The 17,464-nt window shown below is 33.1% G+C and overlaps 2 protein-coding genes across 4 annotated transcripts; one reads left to right on the plus strand and one right to left on the minus strand.

Annotated features, from left to right (window-relative positions):
* Positions 1-2,031: 2,031 nt before the first annotated feature.
* On the minus strand, positions 2,032-6,024 carry LOC111399807 (probable serine/threonine-protein kinase PBL7). Its single transcript, XM_023027302.1, has 5 exons — positions 5,679-6,024; positions 4,757-5,007; positions 4,483-4,672; positions 3,995-4,386; positions 2,032-3,171 (listed from the first exon to the last, which is right to left on the minus strand). The coding sequence occupies exons 1-5, from the start codon at positions 5,821-5,823 to the stop codon at positions 2,881-2,883; spliced, it is 1,269 nt and encodes a 422-aa protein (XP_022883070.1). The 5' UTR covers positions 5,824-6,024; the 3' UTR covers positions 2,032-2,880.
* Positions 6,025-11,332: 5,308 nt separating this feature from the next.
* Positions 11,333-17,059, plus strand: LOC111399815 (L-ascorbate peroxidase, cytosolic-like). 3 transcript variants are annotated; one of them, XR_002703810.1, is made up of 10 exons: positions 12,157-12,312; positions 12,472-12,600; positions 13,012-13,186; positions 13,313-13,378; positions 14,745-14,793; positions 14,913-14,998; positions 15,080-15,159; positions 16,488-16,594; positions 16,676-16,734; positions 16,845-17,059. XR_002703810.1 is itself a non-coding variant. In XM_023027311.1 (10 exons), exons 2-10 carry the CDS (start codon positions 12,482-12,484, stop codon positions 16,858-16,860), a joined length of 753 nt encoding a protein of 250 aa, XP_022883079.1. In that variant the 5' UTR covers positions 12,158-12,312; positions 12,472-12,481; the 3' UTR covers positions 16,861-17,059. The 3 variants fall into 3 exon arrangements, 2 of the variants coding, with proteins under 2 accessions (XP_022883084.1, XP_022883079.1); XM_023027311.1 differs by having other exon boundaries at positions 12,158-12,312; positions 16,488-16,590; XM_023027316.1 differs by lacking the exons at positions 12,157-12,312; positions 12,472-12,600 and adding an exon at positions 11,333-11,448 and having other exon boundaries at positions 13,075-13,186; positions 16,488-16,590.
* Positions 17,060-17,464: the final 405 nt, after the last annotated feature.

The following is a 17,464-nucleotide window of genomic DNA, read 5'->3' on the forward strand; positions in this document are numbered from 1 at the left end:
TGGATCAAGCATAGAAAAGCACTGGAATCAAAGACATATACAATATTAACCAGTCGCAAGCCTTTTCTCGTCCTTTCTAATGTCCTAGGCGAAGGCAGTATTCTCATGTTTATGTCAATATCAAAATTGGATGCTAGTTTCACATGGAGGACATGGAAAATCAGAAATCTTAAAGGATTATATTACAAAATTCGACATACATCAATTTTCAGGATGTCTGACCACTATCAAAGAATCTTGCCAGCTAAGAAATTGTCTCAACTGCATGTTAAGACATAAAGAAAAGGGGACAATAATAGAGGAAAAGATGCTCATTGGATAAAAAGTTGAAGTTACATATGAAGATGTAGACCCCATGAGAACAATAATAGAAATGCATGTGCGCCTTTTCAAATGTTTGATGTATACAATGATATAAATAGATCAATAATAGAGCCTCATAAGTTTGTATAAATAGAGGTATTGTTATTGAAGGATCTAATAGAATGTTTCTTTATCTAATAGAATGTTTCTTTCTCATTTTAGCAAAAAGAGCTTTTCTTTAAAACAAATCTAGAGATTTATTCTTTGGAATTGATACAGTGAGACTAAGAAGCTGAAATAGTAAAAATTCCGTTAAGGCAAGATGCCATTGACGAAAGCAGTTTACATATTCAAAACTCGAAGGTCACTCGATTCTAAAAATAAATATCCAGATTAGAACTAAGGTAAGACTATTTAATTTTTGCTAAAATTTGAACGAATATTTTTAAGATCTTAGAGAATCGTAGGGATTATTTGTATGATTGAATGTCAGGATATACAATTGAATGATTAGATAATCTATTAGAAAAAATGTTAGAAAAAATAAAAAATATTATTTCTCAATTAAAAAATATAAATTTATCATATGAAGAATATAATATATTAAATAAAAAATATGAACATGTTGCAAATTATTTTAATTTATTAAATCATAGAATGAATTTATATTCAAAAATTCAAAATAGAATATAATTTAAAAGGATTGAGATATATTGTGCAATATAGAAAGAATTATTTCATTAAGGGTAATATAAATTTTTTAATGAAAATAAATAGTAATAGGCCAATTAGAAAAATCTCCCTAATTTCAATATGTTTTAATTCTATTCAATATTTTGCAAGTGCAAGTCGCATTTTAATTATTATTACATGTACGTAATTTTGTTTAATGAAATATAATTTATACATCAATTTATTCAACATGATCATTGTAATTATTTTCGGGAAAATTGAACTCCGTCCACTTTGAATACTCGCATTCTTCGAACAATGTAGTTCTTAGCTTTGCCCACGAAAGACATCTATCTGAAGAAGACCATGCACGGTTGTGTCAAATTTTTTAAGTTACTTATTTTACCAAATATGATTTTCAAAATTACATTTTGAGAAAGTAGGTATAGTAAAATATCTTTCAAGCATAACCAAAGGAAAAATTCCATTCATATGACTATACTTTCCTCTAATATCAATAAAGTAATCGTAATTAATTTTGTTAAATAAGATAACTCCATCAAATTTCATCACCTCGACTAACGAAAATCAATTGGCTGATAGCCAATAAATGAAGCATATCATTCACTTAACCAAAGTTGTACATATTTCATATCAACAACTAGACCAAAGTCGTACATATTTCATATCAACAACTAGTAGTTACATTTGATAATAAATTAATCTCTATATTTTGAGTTGAAAGTCGAAGTACAAATGAATGTAGCACCCCCTTCCAGTTAGACAATCTTCACTCTAATGTGTCCTACATGTTTGGGAGATTTAGAGGTGGATGTAATGGTGGTCGTGTTTTGTTGACTTGGGGAACAACCAGATTTTGAGGTCAACAATTTCAATATTTCAATTTAATTCAATATTGGACCACATAATTGTCAGCATTGGACAAAGTGCTAAAAAGATGACATCTACATTAATTTGATGGCCATCAAATATATAAACATAAATGTCAAGCGACTCAACATTAAATTTCCTCTTAATATTCAAAATAGAGCTTGGTAGCAACATGAAACAAAGCAAAATACTCCCATTAGAATATTTGTCCCTACAATATTCATCGGCAAGGAGCTCTCAACTTTCATTATATAAAGATTCACTGTTTGGTTGCAAGATGAAAATGGAGAATATGATCAACAGGCATATGAACTGAATCATTATGACACTAATTAATAGGCAACAATTTCAGGATCAATAGAAAAAACAATTTCGTAGATTTTCTTCGATAAGCAATGTTACACCACAGGGAGCATTGGTTGCGTAAGGTACTCCAGATTAAGGGAAAATTCATTTGTACACCAAAAGTGTACGTCATCCTTGACATCTCCTGAGTTGGAAAATTTTGATTGTTGAAAAAACTGTTTGTTTTTTAAACTGTCCAATAGTGTGCTGCCACGTGACACAATGTTAAAAAAAAATGTAAAATATGATGTACATGTAGCATGATTACTAGATTAAAGTCCATGCAAAAGTCATGTTAAGTAGTAAGCAATGACAGTCTTGGCACTGACTCAAGGGCACGTTGAGTCTTTCAAGTGTGTGTGTGTGATCAGTATAGCAATATTAATGCTCAATCTCTGAAGAAAAAGTTCTCAAAATTATAAAATTGGCTAAAACAATCCAGACAACCTATTCAACCGACTTCTGGATTGTTTAAAAAATTAAAAGTATATCAATTAGTATACTTATCGTCGTAGCAAGAAAAGTAACATGCATTAGAATATTAACATAATCTGTCATTTACGGAAGAATATGTGCACATAAAGGCATTATCTCTGCAGTAGTAGTAATGTAATGGTATGAAGCAGCACCTGTTATCATGTGAGGTGCAAATTCTGATAAACAGGTATATTAGTCACCACTAAAAGGTTCTTGCTGCTTGTCTCCTTTAAACATATGAGAAGACGGGCTCCGTGGAATTTGAATTTGGGATTGATGGATATTAGGATCATATGACTGGGAGGCTAGGTAATTCAATGCTGAAACAATGTCAACAATGAGCGGCCGCGTGTTAGGTTGCTCCTGGACGCACATAGCAGCGATTGCAAGGGCTTGGTACAAGCCTCTCACAGGATATTGTCCATTGAGTGCTGGATCCGCCATTTTGTAGAATTTCTTTCGGTCCTTGAACAATGGTCGGGCCTGCAAACAAACACGGAAAGTTGTAATCATAAATCTGGTAGAAGACTTTACTTTTCAGCGGGCTAAGATTCCTGCATACCTCATGCATTCTTAAAAGCACATTTGTTCTGTATTATATTAAATGTGAATCCAAAACACGCTATTCCTAATCTTCATATCAGAAAATAAATTTAGTAAAATCATCCAACAGTGCAGCATTTCTTAGGTGGAGGAACCCTACACACTATTAGAAACAATTCAAGATATGAAATTACATATCTTGAAGACAATTTTACGCAAACCTTTGCAAATAATTTCAGTAAGAACTTAACAAAAGAATATTACACACCTCTCGAGCATGTCAACACAGACGAATATTTATAAAGAGAATTGAAAGCGCTTGTATACAATTTTCAGTTCAAGGGCTGACTATGGCAGGGAACTATACGTCACTTTCTTGTTGAAGATCAAAAACAATGAGGGAGTCTTCGTTAATGGCCGCGAGATATTGCAAAAACTTAGAACTAAAAAAACCAATTATTACACAGGACCGGTTCATTATCTGAAGAAGCCAAAATGGCTAATACAACAATAACGGCAAAGTATTGTTCTCGATAAAATCATAGTAGACGATAAAAGAATCTTATTTCGCCTTCCATTCATTGCTAGATCTACTAAAAGATTCAAAGCAAGTAGATAAGATGGGTACTACAACATTTCATAATATTTTGACAAAAAAGCAACCCCGTTGAAGCAAGAGCAAGAAATGTCGGCTCAACAATTCAATTATGAAACATATCAACAACAGGCAAAGAATGGTGATAACTTATAAGCAATAACTTACCCATGCAACCAGATTTTTCGCAGTGCCTTCTCTTGTTTCGTCAATTGCTTTTCTGCCCGTGATGATCTCCAAAAGAACAACCCCAAAGCTGTAAATATCCGATTTGAATGTCAGTTGGCCAGTCATTGCATAATCTGGTGCACAGTATCCATAAGTTCCCATCACTCTGGTGGAAACGTGAGTTTGATCTCCAGAAGGACCCACTTTTGCCAAACCAAAATCAGATAGCTTGGGATGATATCCCTCACCAAGCAAAATGTTGGAGCATTTCAGATCCCGATATATGACAGGCGGTTTCATCTTGTCGTGCAGATACTCTAGGCCTTTAGCTGCACCAGCTGCTATCTTCATTCGTGTATTCCAATCAAGTGGTTCTTTATTGGGTCGAAGGTCTATAAAAATAAAGCAAAGCAAGTAAACTGCCGAGTCTTGAAAAAATAAAGGGATACAAAAGATATTAAAAAAGGGGAAATGAGATTGAGCTTTACCATGTAAATGGTCCTCCAATGAACCCAGCGGCATGTACTCATAGACCAACAGCCTCTGATCTCCCTCAGCACAATAACCAATTAACTTAACAAGATTAGGGTGATCAGCCATACTTAATGTTAACATTTCAACGACAAATTCCCTAATCCCTTGACATCCATTGCGGTCCAGTTGCTTGATAGCTACTATCTACATCGAAGCAACTTCGACTAAGAATTAATTTTATCATTTTAACTACTACAAATTACATGATACAGAACGAGTTCCACTTACCTGGCCACTATCCTGCAAATGACCTTTATAAACTTTTCCAAAACCTCCCTCGCCCAAAAAATAATCCGACTTGAAGTTCTCTGTTGCAGCCACCAATTCCGCAAATGTAAATTTCCGTGCTTTAATGGCATTGCTCTCTTCATCAGCAGATGTCCTCTTACTAGCATCTGCATCCTTTTCAACTGCAGGTTGATTTACTAAGACTTTCGACTCCTCCTTTACACAGTTTTGTGGCCTCACCTTCGATGCATCTATAACAAGAATATCAGAGGAAATATGAGACTTGTAACCCATATGAACAAGTCCGGAAAAGGACGTACAGAGCACATGGGAAATTATATATAAAGACAAACAATTGATTCACATCCAGACACGTAGAGACTAATACGAGGATAAGTACACTTGCTAAGAATTTAAAGAACAGACACAGAAACTGCATAAAAGGACAAAATAAAAAGAAAAAAAAACAAATATTAAATTATATTTTTTTCCCAAAATATAATTTATGCACGGCAATAATCATCAGCATTAATACCATCGGAAACAGTAAAAGAGGTGCTCTAGAAACTTCTTATAAAATATGACCAATCACAGAAACATCCATAAATCATGTAGACATAAACCTGAAAATAAAAATTCAAGAAAAATCATGATTTGTTCGACATGATCTGAAATCCAGGAAAAATACACCCATGCAGGTAAAAAAAAAAAACCCCAAAGTGAATGGCGAAATCAACGAAAATTAATTGGACAAAGAAATATAAGAAACTGGGTATCAGCACATAAGATCATTCACAGAAAAAGAAAAATTCCCTGGAAACACACATTCAAAATGGGGAGCACAAATGTTGTAAATTCTTCAAAAAATAAAAAAAATAAAAAATCCCCATATTTTCAAATAGGTTCCGTATAAAATACGAACCTGGTATGGGCTGTGCAAAATCATCTTCTTTATATTGATTGTTGGTGGAGTTGTTTTGCCTTTCCACTGGTTTTTGGACTGACGATTCTCCATAACAACAGAAACACCCCATTCCTTCTCCAATCTTCCTCTCTCTACTAAACATATAATTAAACAGTGCTTCTACAAAGAAAAGTTCATATATATATTTGTGCGAGTATTCAAATAATAAATTTTAAATCTCTCTCTCGCTCTCAGCTACAGAGGAACACGGATGAGAAGAAAGAGACATTCTAGAGAGAGACACAATGGAGACACAGAGAAGTTTTTCTCTCTCTTCTTGGCCCCCTTTTTTCCACTGTACAATTTTTGGAATTATACGGTGCATCTCTACCAGTAGTTGATTGCCACGTAATTGGATTAAATGTATTATTAAAGCGCTAAATTTTTTGTGCTCTTTTTCTTTATTACAAAGACTACGTATTATCTCACACAGCTGTCGATTTGTCACCAGTGGTAGTAACAACGCGTCTCAGCAGCCGTTTGATTTTGAAACTTGAAAACAAGCGTGCTAAATGTATAGGGTCAAACTTCACAGGGTTAATACAAGTAGGACACAACAAATAGAGTGGATAGTTCATTTTTGGAAAAAAAAAAAATCGCATGAGGCCCGACCCCATGTAAGGATCTGTAAAGACCGTGTGAAATTATTCACTGTACACAAAAAATTATTCACTTTAAAAACATCTAGAAATTGCGATATAATAGTTTTTAAAACCGTGATATGGGCTTAAAATTAGGTAGGATTGCTAAATGGATTGACTCGAGTGGTTTGGTTCGTTATTATTGGATTTGACTGGATTAATCGTGCAATTCGATTCATGAATCGCTCGTGATTCGTCAATTTTTTTTTACTAAAATTGCTTTTCTATTCACTTTATGATAAAGCCGATAATTCGCACATGAGCTAGCTAACTCGTTCATTGCGCAAGTCGATTTGTGTGAATCAACTAACGATTTATACGAGAAGTTTTCTATTGGACTCGCTAGTGCGGTGAACTAATTAAAAGATTTTCACCGTCAATTAAAGCTTGTTATATCTGGATATAGCTTTAATAATAAATAAATAAAAACTATGCAAGGTCGAATAATTGGTCAGGTTGGTAGGGCGTAGGTGTGGACCGGCTGCAGAAACTTTTTGCCCCTTTAAGTCTACTTTGGTCAAATATTTGAACCGTATTGGATTTGGCATCAATTTTAAAATTCTTCAAGTATTAGGAGCTTGTTTAGAAATGATTTTGAGAATTGAATTTTTTATCGTTAGTAAAAAAGTGGGGTCTACTTCTGAGAGAAGAAGTCAATTATGACAGCTGAAATAATGAAATAACGGTCAAAAAATTAATTTTTTAAGAGAAAAAATCGCTCCCAAACTGTTTGACCGCTATTAAAATGAATTTTTTGGAATAATTATTTTTTTGAGAGAATGCGTAGTTAAAAGTCAAAAAAAAATTAGATTTACGTATAAATATTTTATTATGAAAATGCAATGTAAAAATTGAGTTTCAGAAAAAATTTATTTTAATAGTTCTCAAACATGGGCTAAATATCAACTTAGAAGGTTTGTTTTACACAGTAAAGCAAATAATACTTAGCCCCTGATTGTTTCTCATTATTTACCCATTAAGTTGAAAAATATGATCGTTATTTATCACATCAAGTCATCATATTTCACTTTCTATATCTTGTGTGGAGTCCATAACGATCATATTTTTCATTCACATTCTTATATTAATGTGGCTCAAACAAGGTCTTAGCCTTTGTATGCATTAGCAATAGATAATTTTAAAATAGAATGCGTGGTTTAAATGATTAGTCTATTTAAATATATGGTTTAGTTGAAGTTTAATCAATTATAAATTATTTTATAATTGAAAATTTTACAATAGATGTCCCAATTTTTTTCAAAAATGTGCAACCCAGTCCCACACATTCTAATCTTAACACATACATCCCAAACATATCAGTTGACGAAAAGTCTCACGCTTAACCTTAATTTGATCAATTTAATGCAGGAGAGTTTGTCGTGGTTAGGTTTGGGTGGATGGGGGAAGATGAATGCTTTTTAATTTTAAGTTCCCTCTTCTTTTTTCATTTTTTTTTTTTTTTGGGTGCGGGGTTTCTAATTAATTAAAAGTTAAAATACACCTTGATTAAATTGGTGAAAATTGAGGTTAGTGTTGACTTTTTGGCCCATTGACAAATTTTCCGATGATAATCTTAGAAGGTTATTTCATCGTACATTGATTAAAGAGTTTGAGATGTAGTACTAAATTAAAATATTCCTTTCATAAAGGACGCTTAATAATTAAGATTTTGATTACCTTGTAAGTACAAACTTTGGCATCTAAAGGTCTAATGATAGGCATGGATCGGCCGTGGCAAAATTTTGTCCTTTCTAATCCTAGTATTGCAAAAATTTTGAGTTGTGTTAAACTTCGTCATTGTTTGACAATCATTATTTGAATTTTTTTTATATCCTCAGTTTTAACTACAAATTTATAAAATATAATATTTTGTACATACATTCAAAAAAATTTCCTACTTTATAATTATATATTCTCCTAAAAATCACTATAAACAAGGGCTTGTTATCAAATTTTAAATATATAGGTCAAACTTCACAGGGTTAATACAAGTAAGACACAACAAATAGAGCGGATAGTTCATTTTTGGAAAAAAAAAATAGCATGAGGCCCGACTCCAAGTAAGGATCTGTAAAGACCGTGTGAAATTATTCACTGTATACAAGAAATAATTCACTTGAAAAACATCTAGAAATTAGGTAGGATGGCTAAATGGATTGACTCGAGTGGCTTGGTTCGTTATTATTGGATTTGACTCGATCTATCGTGCAATTCAATTCATGAATCGCTCGTGATTCGTCAATTTTTTTTTTTACTAAAATTGCTTTTTGTTCACTTTATGATAAAGCCGATAATTCGCACATGAGCTAGCTAACTCGTTCATTGCGCAAGTCGATTTGTGTGAATCAACCAACGATTTATACCAGAAGTTTTCTATTGGACTCGCTAGTGCGGTGAACTAATTAAGATTTTCAACGTCAATTAAAGCTTGTTATATCTGGATATAGCTTTAATAATAAATAAATAAAAACTATGCAAGGTCGAATAATTGGTCAGGTTGGTAGGGCGTAGGTGTGGACCGGCTGCAGAAACCTTTTTGTCCCTTTAAGTCTACTTTGGTCAAATATTTGAACCGTATTGGATTTGGCATCAATTTTAAAATTCTTCAAGTACTGAACCCTGTTCTCTTTACCGTTTTCGGGCCGTTTTCTGTTTTCGATTTTTCAAAACGGTGAAAACATGTTCTCTTTCCTATTTTCGAAAACGAAAAAAAAATTTGTGAAGAAAACACAAAACGACTTTTTTGTCGTTTTGGGCGTTTTCAGTGTAAAACTTGAAAAAACTGAAAACGCGGTGATGCTACCAAAAATCGTACCTGTAGATTTTCCGAGCTTGATGACTGATGATGAGCACGAACGTGATCTTCCGATACCTGAAACAAAGGCAACGAGGTGTGTTCTCGTCGCCCCTCCGATGTTTAAGTCAGAAAGGGAAATATATGCGTGAGGCTATATGCTGAAGAACAATGAGAAAAACGTACCTGAATAATGGCCCAAGGTTCTGCTTTTATAGGAGTAGGTAGTGTACTCCTAGTAGGATTGTGTTGGTTGGATGTTTTTATCCAAGGGAATTTCTATTATAAAGAACATTAAGTTGAAAAATATGATCGTTATTTATCACATCAAGTCATCATATTTCACTTTCTATATCTTGTGTGGAGTCCATAACGATCATATTTTTCATTCACATTCTTATATTAATGTGGCTCAAACAAGGTCTTAGCCTTTGTATGCATTAGCAATAGATAATTTTAAAATAGAATGCGTGGTTTAAATGATTAGTCTATTTAAATATATGGTTTAGTTGAAGTTTAATCAATTATAAATTATTTTATAATTGAAAATTTTACAATAGATGTCCCAATTTTTTTCAAAAATGTGCAACCCAGTCCCACACATTCTAATCTTAACACATACATCCCAAACATATCAGTTGACGAAAAGTCTCACGCTTAACCTTAATTTGATCAATTTAATGCAGGAGAGTTTGTCGTGGTTAGGTTTGGGTGGATGGGGGAAGATGAATGCTTTTTAATTTTAAGTTCCCTCTTCTTTTTTCATTTTTTTTTTTTTTTGGGTGCGGGGTTTCTAATTAATTAAAAGTTAAAATACACCTTGATTAAATTGGTGAAAATTGAGGTTAGTGTTGACTTTTTGGCCCATTGACAAATTTTCCGATGATAATCTTAGAAGGTTATTTCATCGTACATTGATTAAAGAGTTTGAGATGTAGTACTAAATTAAAATATTCCTTTCATAAAGGACGCTTAATAATTAAGATTTTGATTACCTTGTAAGTACAAACTTTGGCATCTAAAGGTCTAATGATAGGCATGGATCGGCCGTGGCAAAATTTTGTCCTTTCTAATCCTAGTATTGCAAAAATTTTGAGTTGTGTTAAACTTCGTCATTGTTTGACAATCATTATTTGAATTTTTTTTATATCCTCAGTTTTAACTACAAATTTATAAAATATAATATTTTGTACATACATTCAAAAAAATTTCCTACTTTATAATTATATATTCTCCTAAAAATCACTATAAACAAGGGCTTGTTATCAAATTTTACGTATTAATGTGTCAAAATGTAATTGTAACTTATCACTGCCTCATTTTACATTCTTACCCAACAAATGATAGCTTGATAATTAAGTTCTTAGTGGCTTGATAAGCTCAATACATTTATAACTTAGTAATTAAAAAAATAGTAATTTTATTCGTAATCGCTCACTATGATAATTATTCTACGTGACATATATATATATATATATATATATATATCAGATGGTTATTTGATACATTAATGTAATAGTTTTTTATTTATGCATCAAATAATTACTTGTCATCTGTATGTCATGTAGGACGACCGCATATAACATTATTTTGAAAAAAATGTAGTCCTTGTTTGATACTTGTTTTGAAATTATTTTTGAAGAACGTGTATATAGTTAAAAAAGCAAAAAAGATATGAGAAAACTTGGAATTATTATTATTATTATTATTATTTGGTTATTGAAAATAGCGAAGGGAAAACCACTTTAAGAAAAGTTTTATCCAAAGTTGGCTTAACTTCGCAAGGTCGAATAATTGGCCAATTTAGTTCCAGGCATAGGCCAGCTATGGGAACTGTTTTTCCTTTTTATGTGTGGTTTGGCGAAATTTTTGAATCATGTTTGGTACAAATTGATTTTAATTTAAGCCCCGTTTGTCATCCATTTTCTCTCTTTCTTTCTCATTATTTTTTCTATCGTACTCATTTTCAATCACACATTATTCATTAAAATAATATTACACGTAAATCAAAAAAATTCTTATTTTTTAACCACACATTTCAACATCAATCATTATAGTGCTTCAAGCAGAATGTGAGATACAATTAAGATTGTATCACAAACGCGATTTCGCTCTGGCGTATCATTTTCTTGGGAAATACATATACCTATTCTGTGTATTTATGTGTTGATTATTTTGAATTACCTAAATTAATGATTGGTGATGGTGGAAATTTTGTGCATGGTTGTAGATGGCACTCTGCTGGTACGTTTGATGTTTGCAGCAAAACTGGAGGTCCTTTTGGGACCATGAGGCTTAAGGCTGATTTCATAATATATTTTTTCTAAATAATGGGTGACAAACACATCCTAATTTAAAGTCAAATAACAATGTCAATCACTTCTTTTATGGATTCCATCGCTTTTCAAGCACACATTTCAAAATTTTTTATCACAATCTACTAAAATAATCTAATTTTAATCTCTACCAAGCACCTTCTTAACATCAAACTCTACACTATGCGTCAAATTGTTAATCTTATCAACTTAGAACAAATCATTTTATACTACCACTAAAAACAAACAATACATTTTAAAAAAACCTATCATTAGAATTAATTAGTCAAGAATTTTGCTTTGTAATTGAGCACCTGTTCATCTTTATTTTTGTTCAAATTTTTTTTTTCATATACTTGGTGTTTGGGGGACATTTTTATGTAAAAATGTATTTTTGAATAGTAAATCGATGGAAAATGTGTGGTTGAAAAATAAAGAAAAATTTGTGATTTACGTGTAATATTATTTTAATAGAAAATGTGTGATTGAAAAGAAAAGAGAAAAAATATATTTTGAAAAAAATAGATACCAAACAGGACATATTTTCAATCACACATTCATATAACGAACGGGGATTAAACAAGGTATAAAAGTTTTGGAAGACCAATAAAAACACCCGATTAGAATCATGGCTCAATTTCCACATTTTTTATTCGTTATCAATCAACACGATGCATTCGTTCTGTTATATTCCAAAGCACATATGCGAATCTTGACCGTCAATTTCCCCCGATCAAATAACTCAAAAGTCCAATCTCCCCTTCTTTAGCTCTGTGTCCGTGCTCTCCACACTCTACTGCTAGGGTTTTTTTACAATTTCTTTCAAAATTTTAACTTTTAAGGTCAGCATGGTTGACAGCTCTCTCTCTAAATCATCTTTTGATAAATGATTTCTAGACTCTGTTTTAATGCATATATCTTGTTTTGCTATTTAACTTTGTAGAAATGCTTGTTTATATATTGATTTTTGCATATTGATGTGAAAAACCTGATTGTTGAAGAGACGTTGAAATGGGAAAAAGTTATCCAACTGTGAGTGAGGATTACCAGAAGGCCGTTGTAAAATGCAAGAGACAGTTAAGAGCGCTCATTGCTTATAAGAACTGCGCTCCTCTCATGCTCCGTCTCGCGTAAGATTAATTTATTTCTGGCTTTCTTTTGGTTTTCAGTGATTTTTCACAATAGTGAGAAAATTTAATTGCATTTGTTAATAAAATGACGCTAAATATTCTAATATTGTTTCTTTTAGGTTCAAAGTAGCAAGCTATAGGGTTAAGTATAAGTAAACTTGAAATATTTGTTATTTTTCACAATCAAAGTCAAACAAGAGAGTGAGCGATGCTAAAAACACTTGTAAATTTATGAGTTGTGCTTCAAGCAGAATGTGAGATACAATTAAATTGTATCACAAACGCGATTTCGCTCTGGCGTATCATTTTCTTGGGAAATACATATACCTATTCTGTGTATTTATGTGTTGATTATTTTGAATTACCTAAATTAATGATTGGTGATGGTGGAAATTTTGTGTATGGTTGTAGATGGCACTCTGCTGGTACGTTTGATGTTTGCAGCAAAACTGGAGGTCCTTTTGGGACCATGAGGCTTAAGGCTGAGCAGGCACACTCAGCCAATAATGGCATTGACATTGCTATTGGGCTCTTGGAGCCCATAAAAGAGCTATTTCCCATCCTTTCTTATGCTGATTTCTATCAGGTAGGTTTCGCTTCCTGTGTATGGATGCGTGAATGTATGTTGGGATTTGATTTGGTGTTCCCGTGTTGGGTTTTATATTAATTACTAAAGAAATTGAACTATTTTATACTATTTCCTTGCATGAAGTTGGCTGGAGTTGTTGCTGTTGAAGTTACAGGAGGACCCGAAGTTCCATTCCACCCAGGAAGGCAGGTTAGTGAAATTTCTTTTTCCTGAAATAGATTCACACACCACTCAATGTTTTATTGCATTTCACATGTATAGGCGTGTATATATTTTTATGCACTATCATTATTTTATCTTCTGGTTCGTGGAGCAATGCTAAGGGAAACTTCGATGTTATTGTGCCGTGTACTTTAAATAGAAAGTTGTACAATGTTCTGTCTACTTTACTTGCCCAATTTTAGTTTTAAGCATGAAGGGAATACTTCGAAGAGAAATGATTTTGGAATGTACAACTTGAACTCTTGATTGTATTGTGTTGATATGTCTGCTACATTGCATTAAAAGATAGGTGGCTGTTTGTTTCCTTTAGCAAAAAATCTCGACTGTCTGATTTGCAGGAAAAAAAATTAGTTTTAGGGTGTTTGAGCCTCATTTTTTGGGAAGAATAGATTTTGTGATAGTGATTTTTAGGAGAATATGTGGTTAAAAAGTAAGGAAAAAAGTTTTGGATTTAAGTGTAAAATTATTTTAATGGGAGAATGTGTGGTTAAAAATGAGTTTTTAAAGAATGGTGCTCAACTTAAACATGGGCATGATGGAGGCATTTGTGGCTATAGAGTCAGCAATTGGAGCCTGTTCATTCTTTTTTTTTTTTTTTTTTTTTTTTTTCTTTTTCCTAAAGATTAAATGGATAAGGCATGTTCATCTTACGTTTTGCCAATCAGTTGAGAACCTTGCATGGAAATGGTACTCAGCAATAATAAGGATGAAAAATAAAATAAAATTTTGTTTGTTATACATTATACTGTTGCATTGTGTCTAATACCGTGTTCAAATATGAGCTCAATTCCAAAATTTGTTAAATATTCAATAAAGTCGAGGCTACCTCCTACCAGTCTACTTTGTCAGCTTTGGTTCTAGTAGCACTTGCAAGATGCTTCCGATTTGACTAGGGTGCCTTCTCAAGTGTTCAATTTCTCTTAAGTATCCTAATACTGGTCTATGCCCACTAACAATACGCATCTTACTTTCTGCTTGTCGCTGAACTCCATTTCTTACATTGTTGACTCAATAGTATATAAATTATAGGGCAGCCAATTATTTTTAAGGTGAATAATCTAGCTATTGACTCATTATTATATCATTTTATGCACCTTTTCTGATTAGTTTCCCCACTTCAGATCCCCCTGAAAATAGACGAGACGTGTTAAGTCTTACTTTTATATGAGAACAAATACATTTAAATAACGTGGAGCTTCTCAGTTAATTGAAAGCTCATTTTGTTTCGCCCTTTATATAGGAATGACATTCTGCCCTGTTTGTGTTTTAAATTTTGCTGAAAGTAAACGTCTTTTTGCATTGGAAAAGAAATTGATGCTTGGTTAAATCTCAGGACAAGAATGAGCCACCTGTTGAAGGTCGTTTGCCTGATGCTACAAAGGGTGAGTGAAAATTGTTTTGTTATTTAAAATCTAAAATAATCTCAAATTTTCTTAATGTCTCCCGGTAAGGTGGTACATGGCAAGTTTCTTGTCAATCTAAACTTAAATTATGGTATTAGGATCTGACCATTTGAGGGATGTCTTTATCAAACAAATGGGTTTGAGTGACAAGGATATTGTTGCACTCTCTGGCGGCCACACCCTGGTTTGTACTTGCTGTCATTTTTCTATTTGTTAGATACTGAGGACTGCAGCTTGACTTTCACATGGTGAAATTTGTCAATAGGGAAGATGCCACAAGGAACGTTCTGGATTCGAGGGACCCTGGACTTCCAATCCCCTCATCTTCGATAATTCTTACTTCAAGTAAGACCTACTCATTATTCATATTCACCTATTTTTGTTATATTTTCACAATTTGATCTTCTTTTTTTTAATGCTATTTCTTGGATACTGAAACATAAGATGATAGCTGAATCAAAATTCAGATACGTAAAATTGACAGATGGAGCATGAAGTGTTTAAGTCAATAAAGAAGATAACAACTTTATGGGTCTCATGTTAAATTAATAAGCCAGACATTGCTAAAAAGCTATGACTTCAAGCATGCTAGTCCTTGTATTCACAGGTGATCCAAGTGATACATTTCAGTATCCATAAACAGAATTGCATTCCCTTTATGTTCTCTTCAAATGAACAGGTAGAAGTAAGTACAAATATCTTAATCGTGTCTCTAGATACAGGTACATCGAAAATGCCAATATGTATGCTTTACACAACCAACAGAAAAAAGAATCGCTGATTAAATTCAACGAAAGTAAATGTTTCACTGACAGGGGTGTTGGCATGTATAAGTAACTGCTCTAGTTCAACCGATGCTTCCTTCATAAGGTCTTTTGCAGAATCATGATGAGCTCCACCCACACTTTCTGAGTTAGGACTAAAAGCCGGGGGGAGTAGAAGCGATAGACCACCTAATGGCTTTCTGTGTGTAATATATTCTTTCATAAGATTGTCAACAAAAAGATCACTCCAATTCAGATGATAAAGATTATGAAGCTATAAAAATGAATATAAAGTAGAATTTAAGGTAGTCAAAACATATATCCTAAGCCTATGTTTGGCTCATGTTTATAAACAATTAAGCCACTTTTTATCCACATATTAGAGGGAGCCACAATTACTATCCACTTATCCACTAGTCATTTCTATCAATTTATAATTTAAATTCTTTTATAGACACTTCCAAAACATGCTTTAAAATAGATAGGGGAACTGATTTTTGTTTATTGATAGTAGAGCTCTTATGAAATGAAAGCACAAACTGACACACGATTGAAGAGCATGACTCCGTTTTAACTTTGTGAGCTGAAAAATATACTGAGAAAGTTTTTAAAATGGATGGAAATATATATTTCACTTATTTAGAATTCGAAACCATTTAACCTAGAGGTCAGCTCACATACAAGTGCAAATATGTAAACTGAGAATAGATAAAGCTTTTATGACAGTCTGGTAGGTTTTATCATAAACAAGCTCCAAATGTACGTCGGCTAATGCACACGGGTTCACAACTTCTCAGTACAAAACATAAATCATATTATTTTGCTCTCGTATGTGCTTTTTTTTTCAGTTAATCTTACCTTCAGTGCAGATGCACCAAGTAACATTATGCTTCCACTTGTCTCTCTTAGGGAGCTTCTGAGTGGCGAGAAAGAAGGACTTCTGCAGTTGCCATCTGACAAGGCTCTTCTCTCTGATTCCATCTTTCACCCACTCGTTGAGAAATATGCTGCGGTTGGTTGATCCATTTTACCTCCCACTACTGCTTTATTAGCAACTGCACGTCCTTCGAATTTAATAATGTGTTACTCTCTGTCAGGATGAAGATGCCTTCTTTGCCGATTATGCCGAGGCTCACCTGAAACTTTCTGAATTGGGGTAATGGCCATAAAGCGATTCATTAACTATTAATTTTTCGACTCTTGCTTAAAGTTTTTAGCTTCTTTATATGGAAAGGTTACATTTGCTTCTATGCATTTACTTTGCAGATTTGCCGATGCATAATCTTAATTCACGTGCTGCAATTTGGGTGTGTTGGCCTATTTTTTGTCTATCCTTTATGTTTAAGTTCTTGTAAAACTAGGTGGATCTATTCACCTTTTGTGCTTTGATGGATTTGTTGCATTTGGAATTGCTGTTGCAATCAATGATATATGGTCATGACCTCCCTGAAATAAATTAGAACATTTGCGGTCTCGCCCTCTCTCTCTCTCTCTCTCACTTATTAGAATGTTTATAAAGTACAAGTTGACTTTTCTCATGCTCCCTTCAAACATGTTCTTATGAAAATGTGTGGTAAGGTCGAGCAAACAGTGTCAAAAAAAAAAAAAAAAAATTAAAATTTCGACTGTAGTATTGCCCAGTCACTTCAATGTTCAGAACATGTTCACAGAAATGGTCAGGGGCAGAGCTAGAATTGTAGAGTTTGGAGAGCAAATTCTAAGAAATTTTAATTGTGAGGTTAAAATTGAAAACTAAAAGGAATTTTTTAAAAATCTTGCGCAAAATTTTGTAAAATCTTGGATATGAAATTTAGAGTGGGAGTCGTTGATCCCACTTTCTCCAACTGTAAATCTACCACAGAGAGTAGTGGCGTTATCATTTCTTG

This window comes from Olea europaea, chromosome 1 (genome assembly GCF_002742605.1).
Source record: "Olea europaea var. sylvestris chromosome 1, O_europaea_v1, whole genome shotgun sequence".
NCBI lineage: Eukaryota > Viridiplantae > Streptophyta > Magnoliopsida > Lamiales > Oleaceae > Olea > Olea europaea.

Coding starts and splice junctions, on each gene's coding strand:
- LOC111399807 (XM_023027302.1), bottom strand. CDS start 5,823: ATGTTTAGTAGAGAGAGGAAGATTGGAGAAGGAATGGGGTGTTTCTGT. Junction 4,673..4,756: donor ATTTGCAGGATAGTGGCCAG/GTAAGTGGAACT, acceptor GCTTCGATGTAG/ATAGTAGCTATCAAGCAACT. Junction 3,172..3,994: donor CGAAAAATCTGGTTGCATGG/GTAAGTTATTGC, acceptor GTTTGTTTGCAG/GCCCGACCATTGTTCAAGGA.
- LOC111399815 (XM_023027311.1), top strand. CDS start 12,482: ATGGGAAAAAGTTATCCAACTGTGAGTGAGGATTACCAGAAGGCCGTT. Junction 13,187..13,312: donor CTTATGCTGATTTCTATCAG/GTAGGTTTCGCT, acceptor CCTTGCATGAAG/TTGGCTGGAGTTGTTGCTGT. Junction 14,999..15,079: donor TCTCTGGCGGCCACACCCTG/GTTTGTACTTGC, acceptor ATTTGTCAATAG/GGAAGATGCCACAAGGAACG.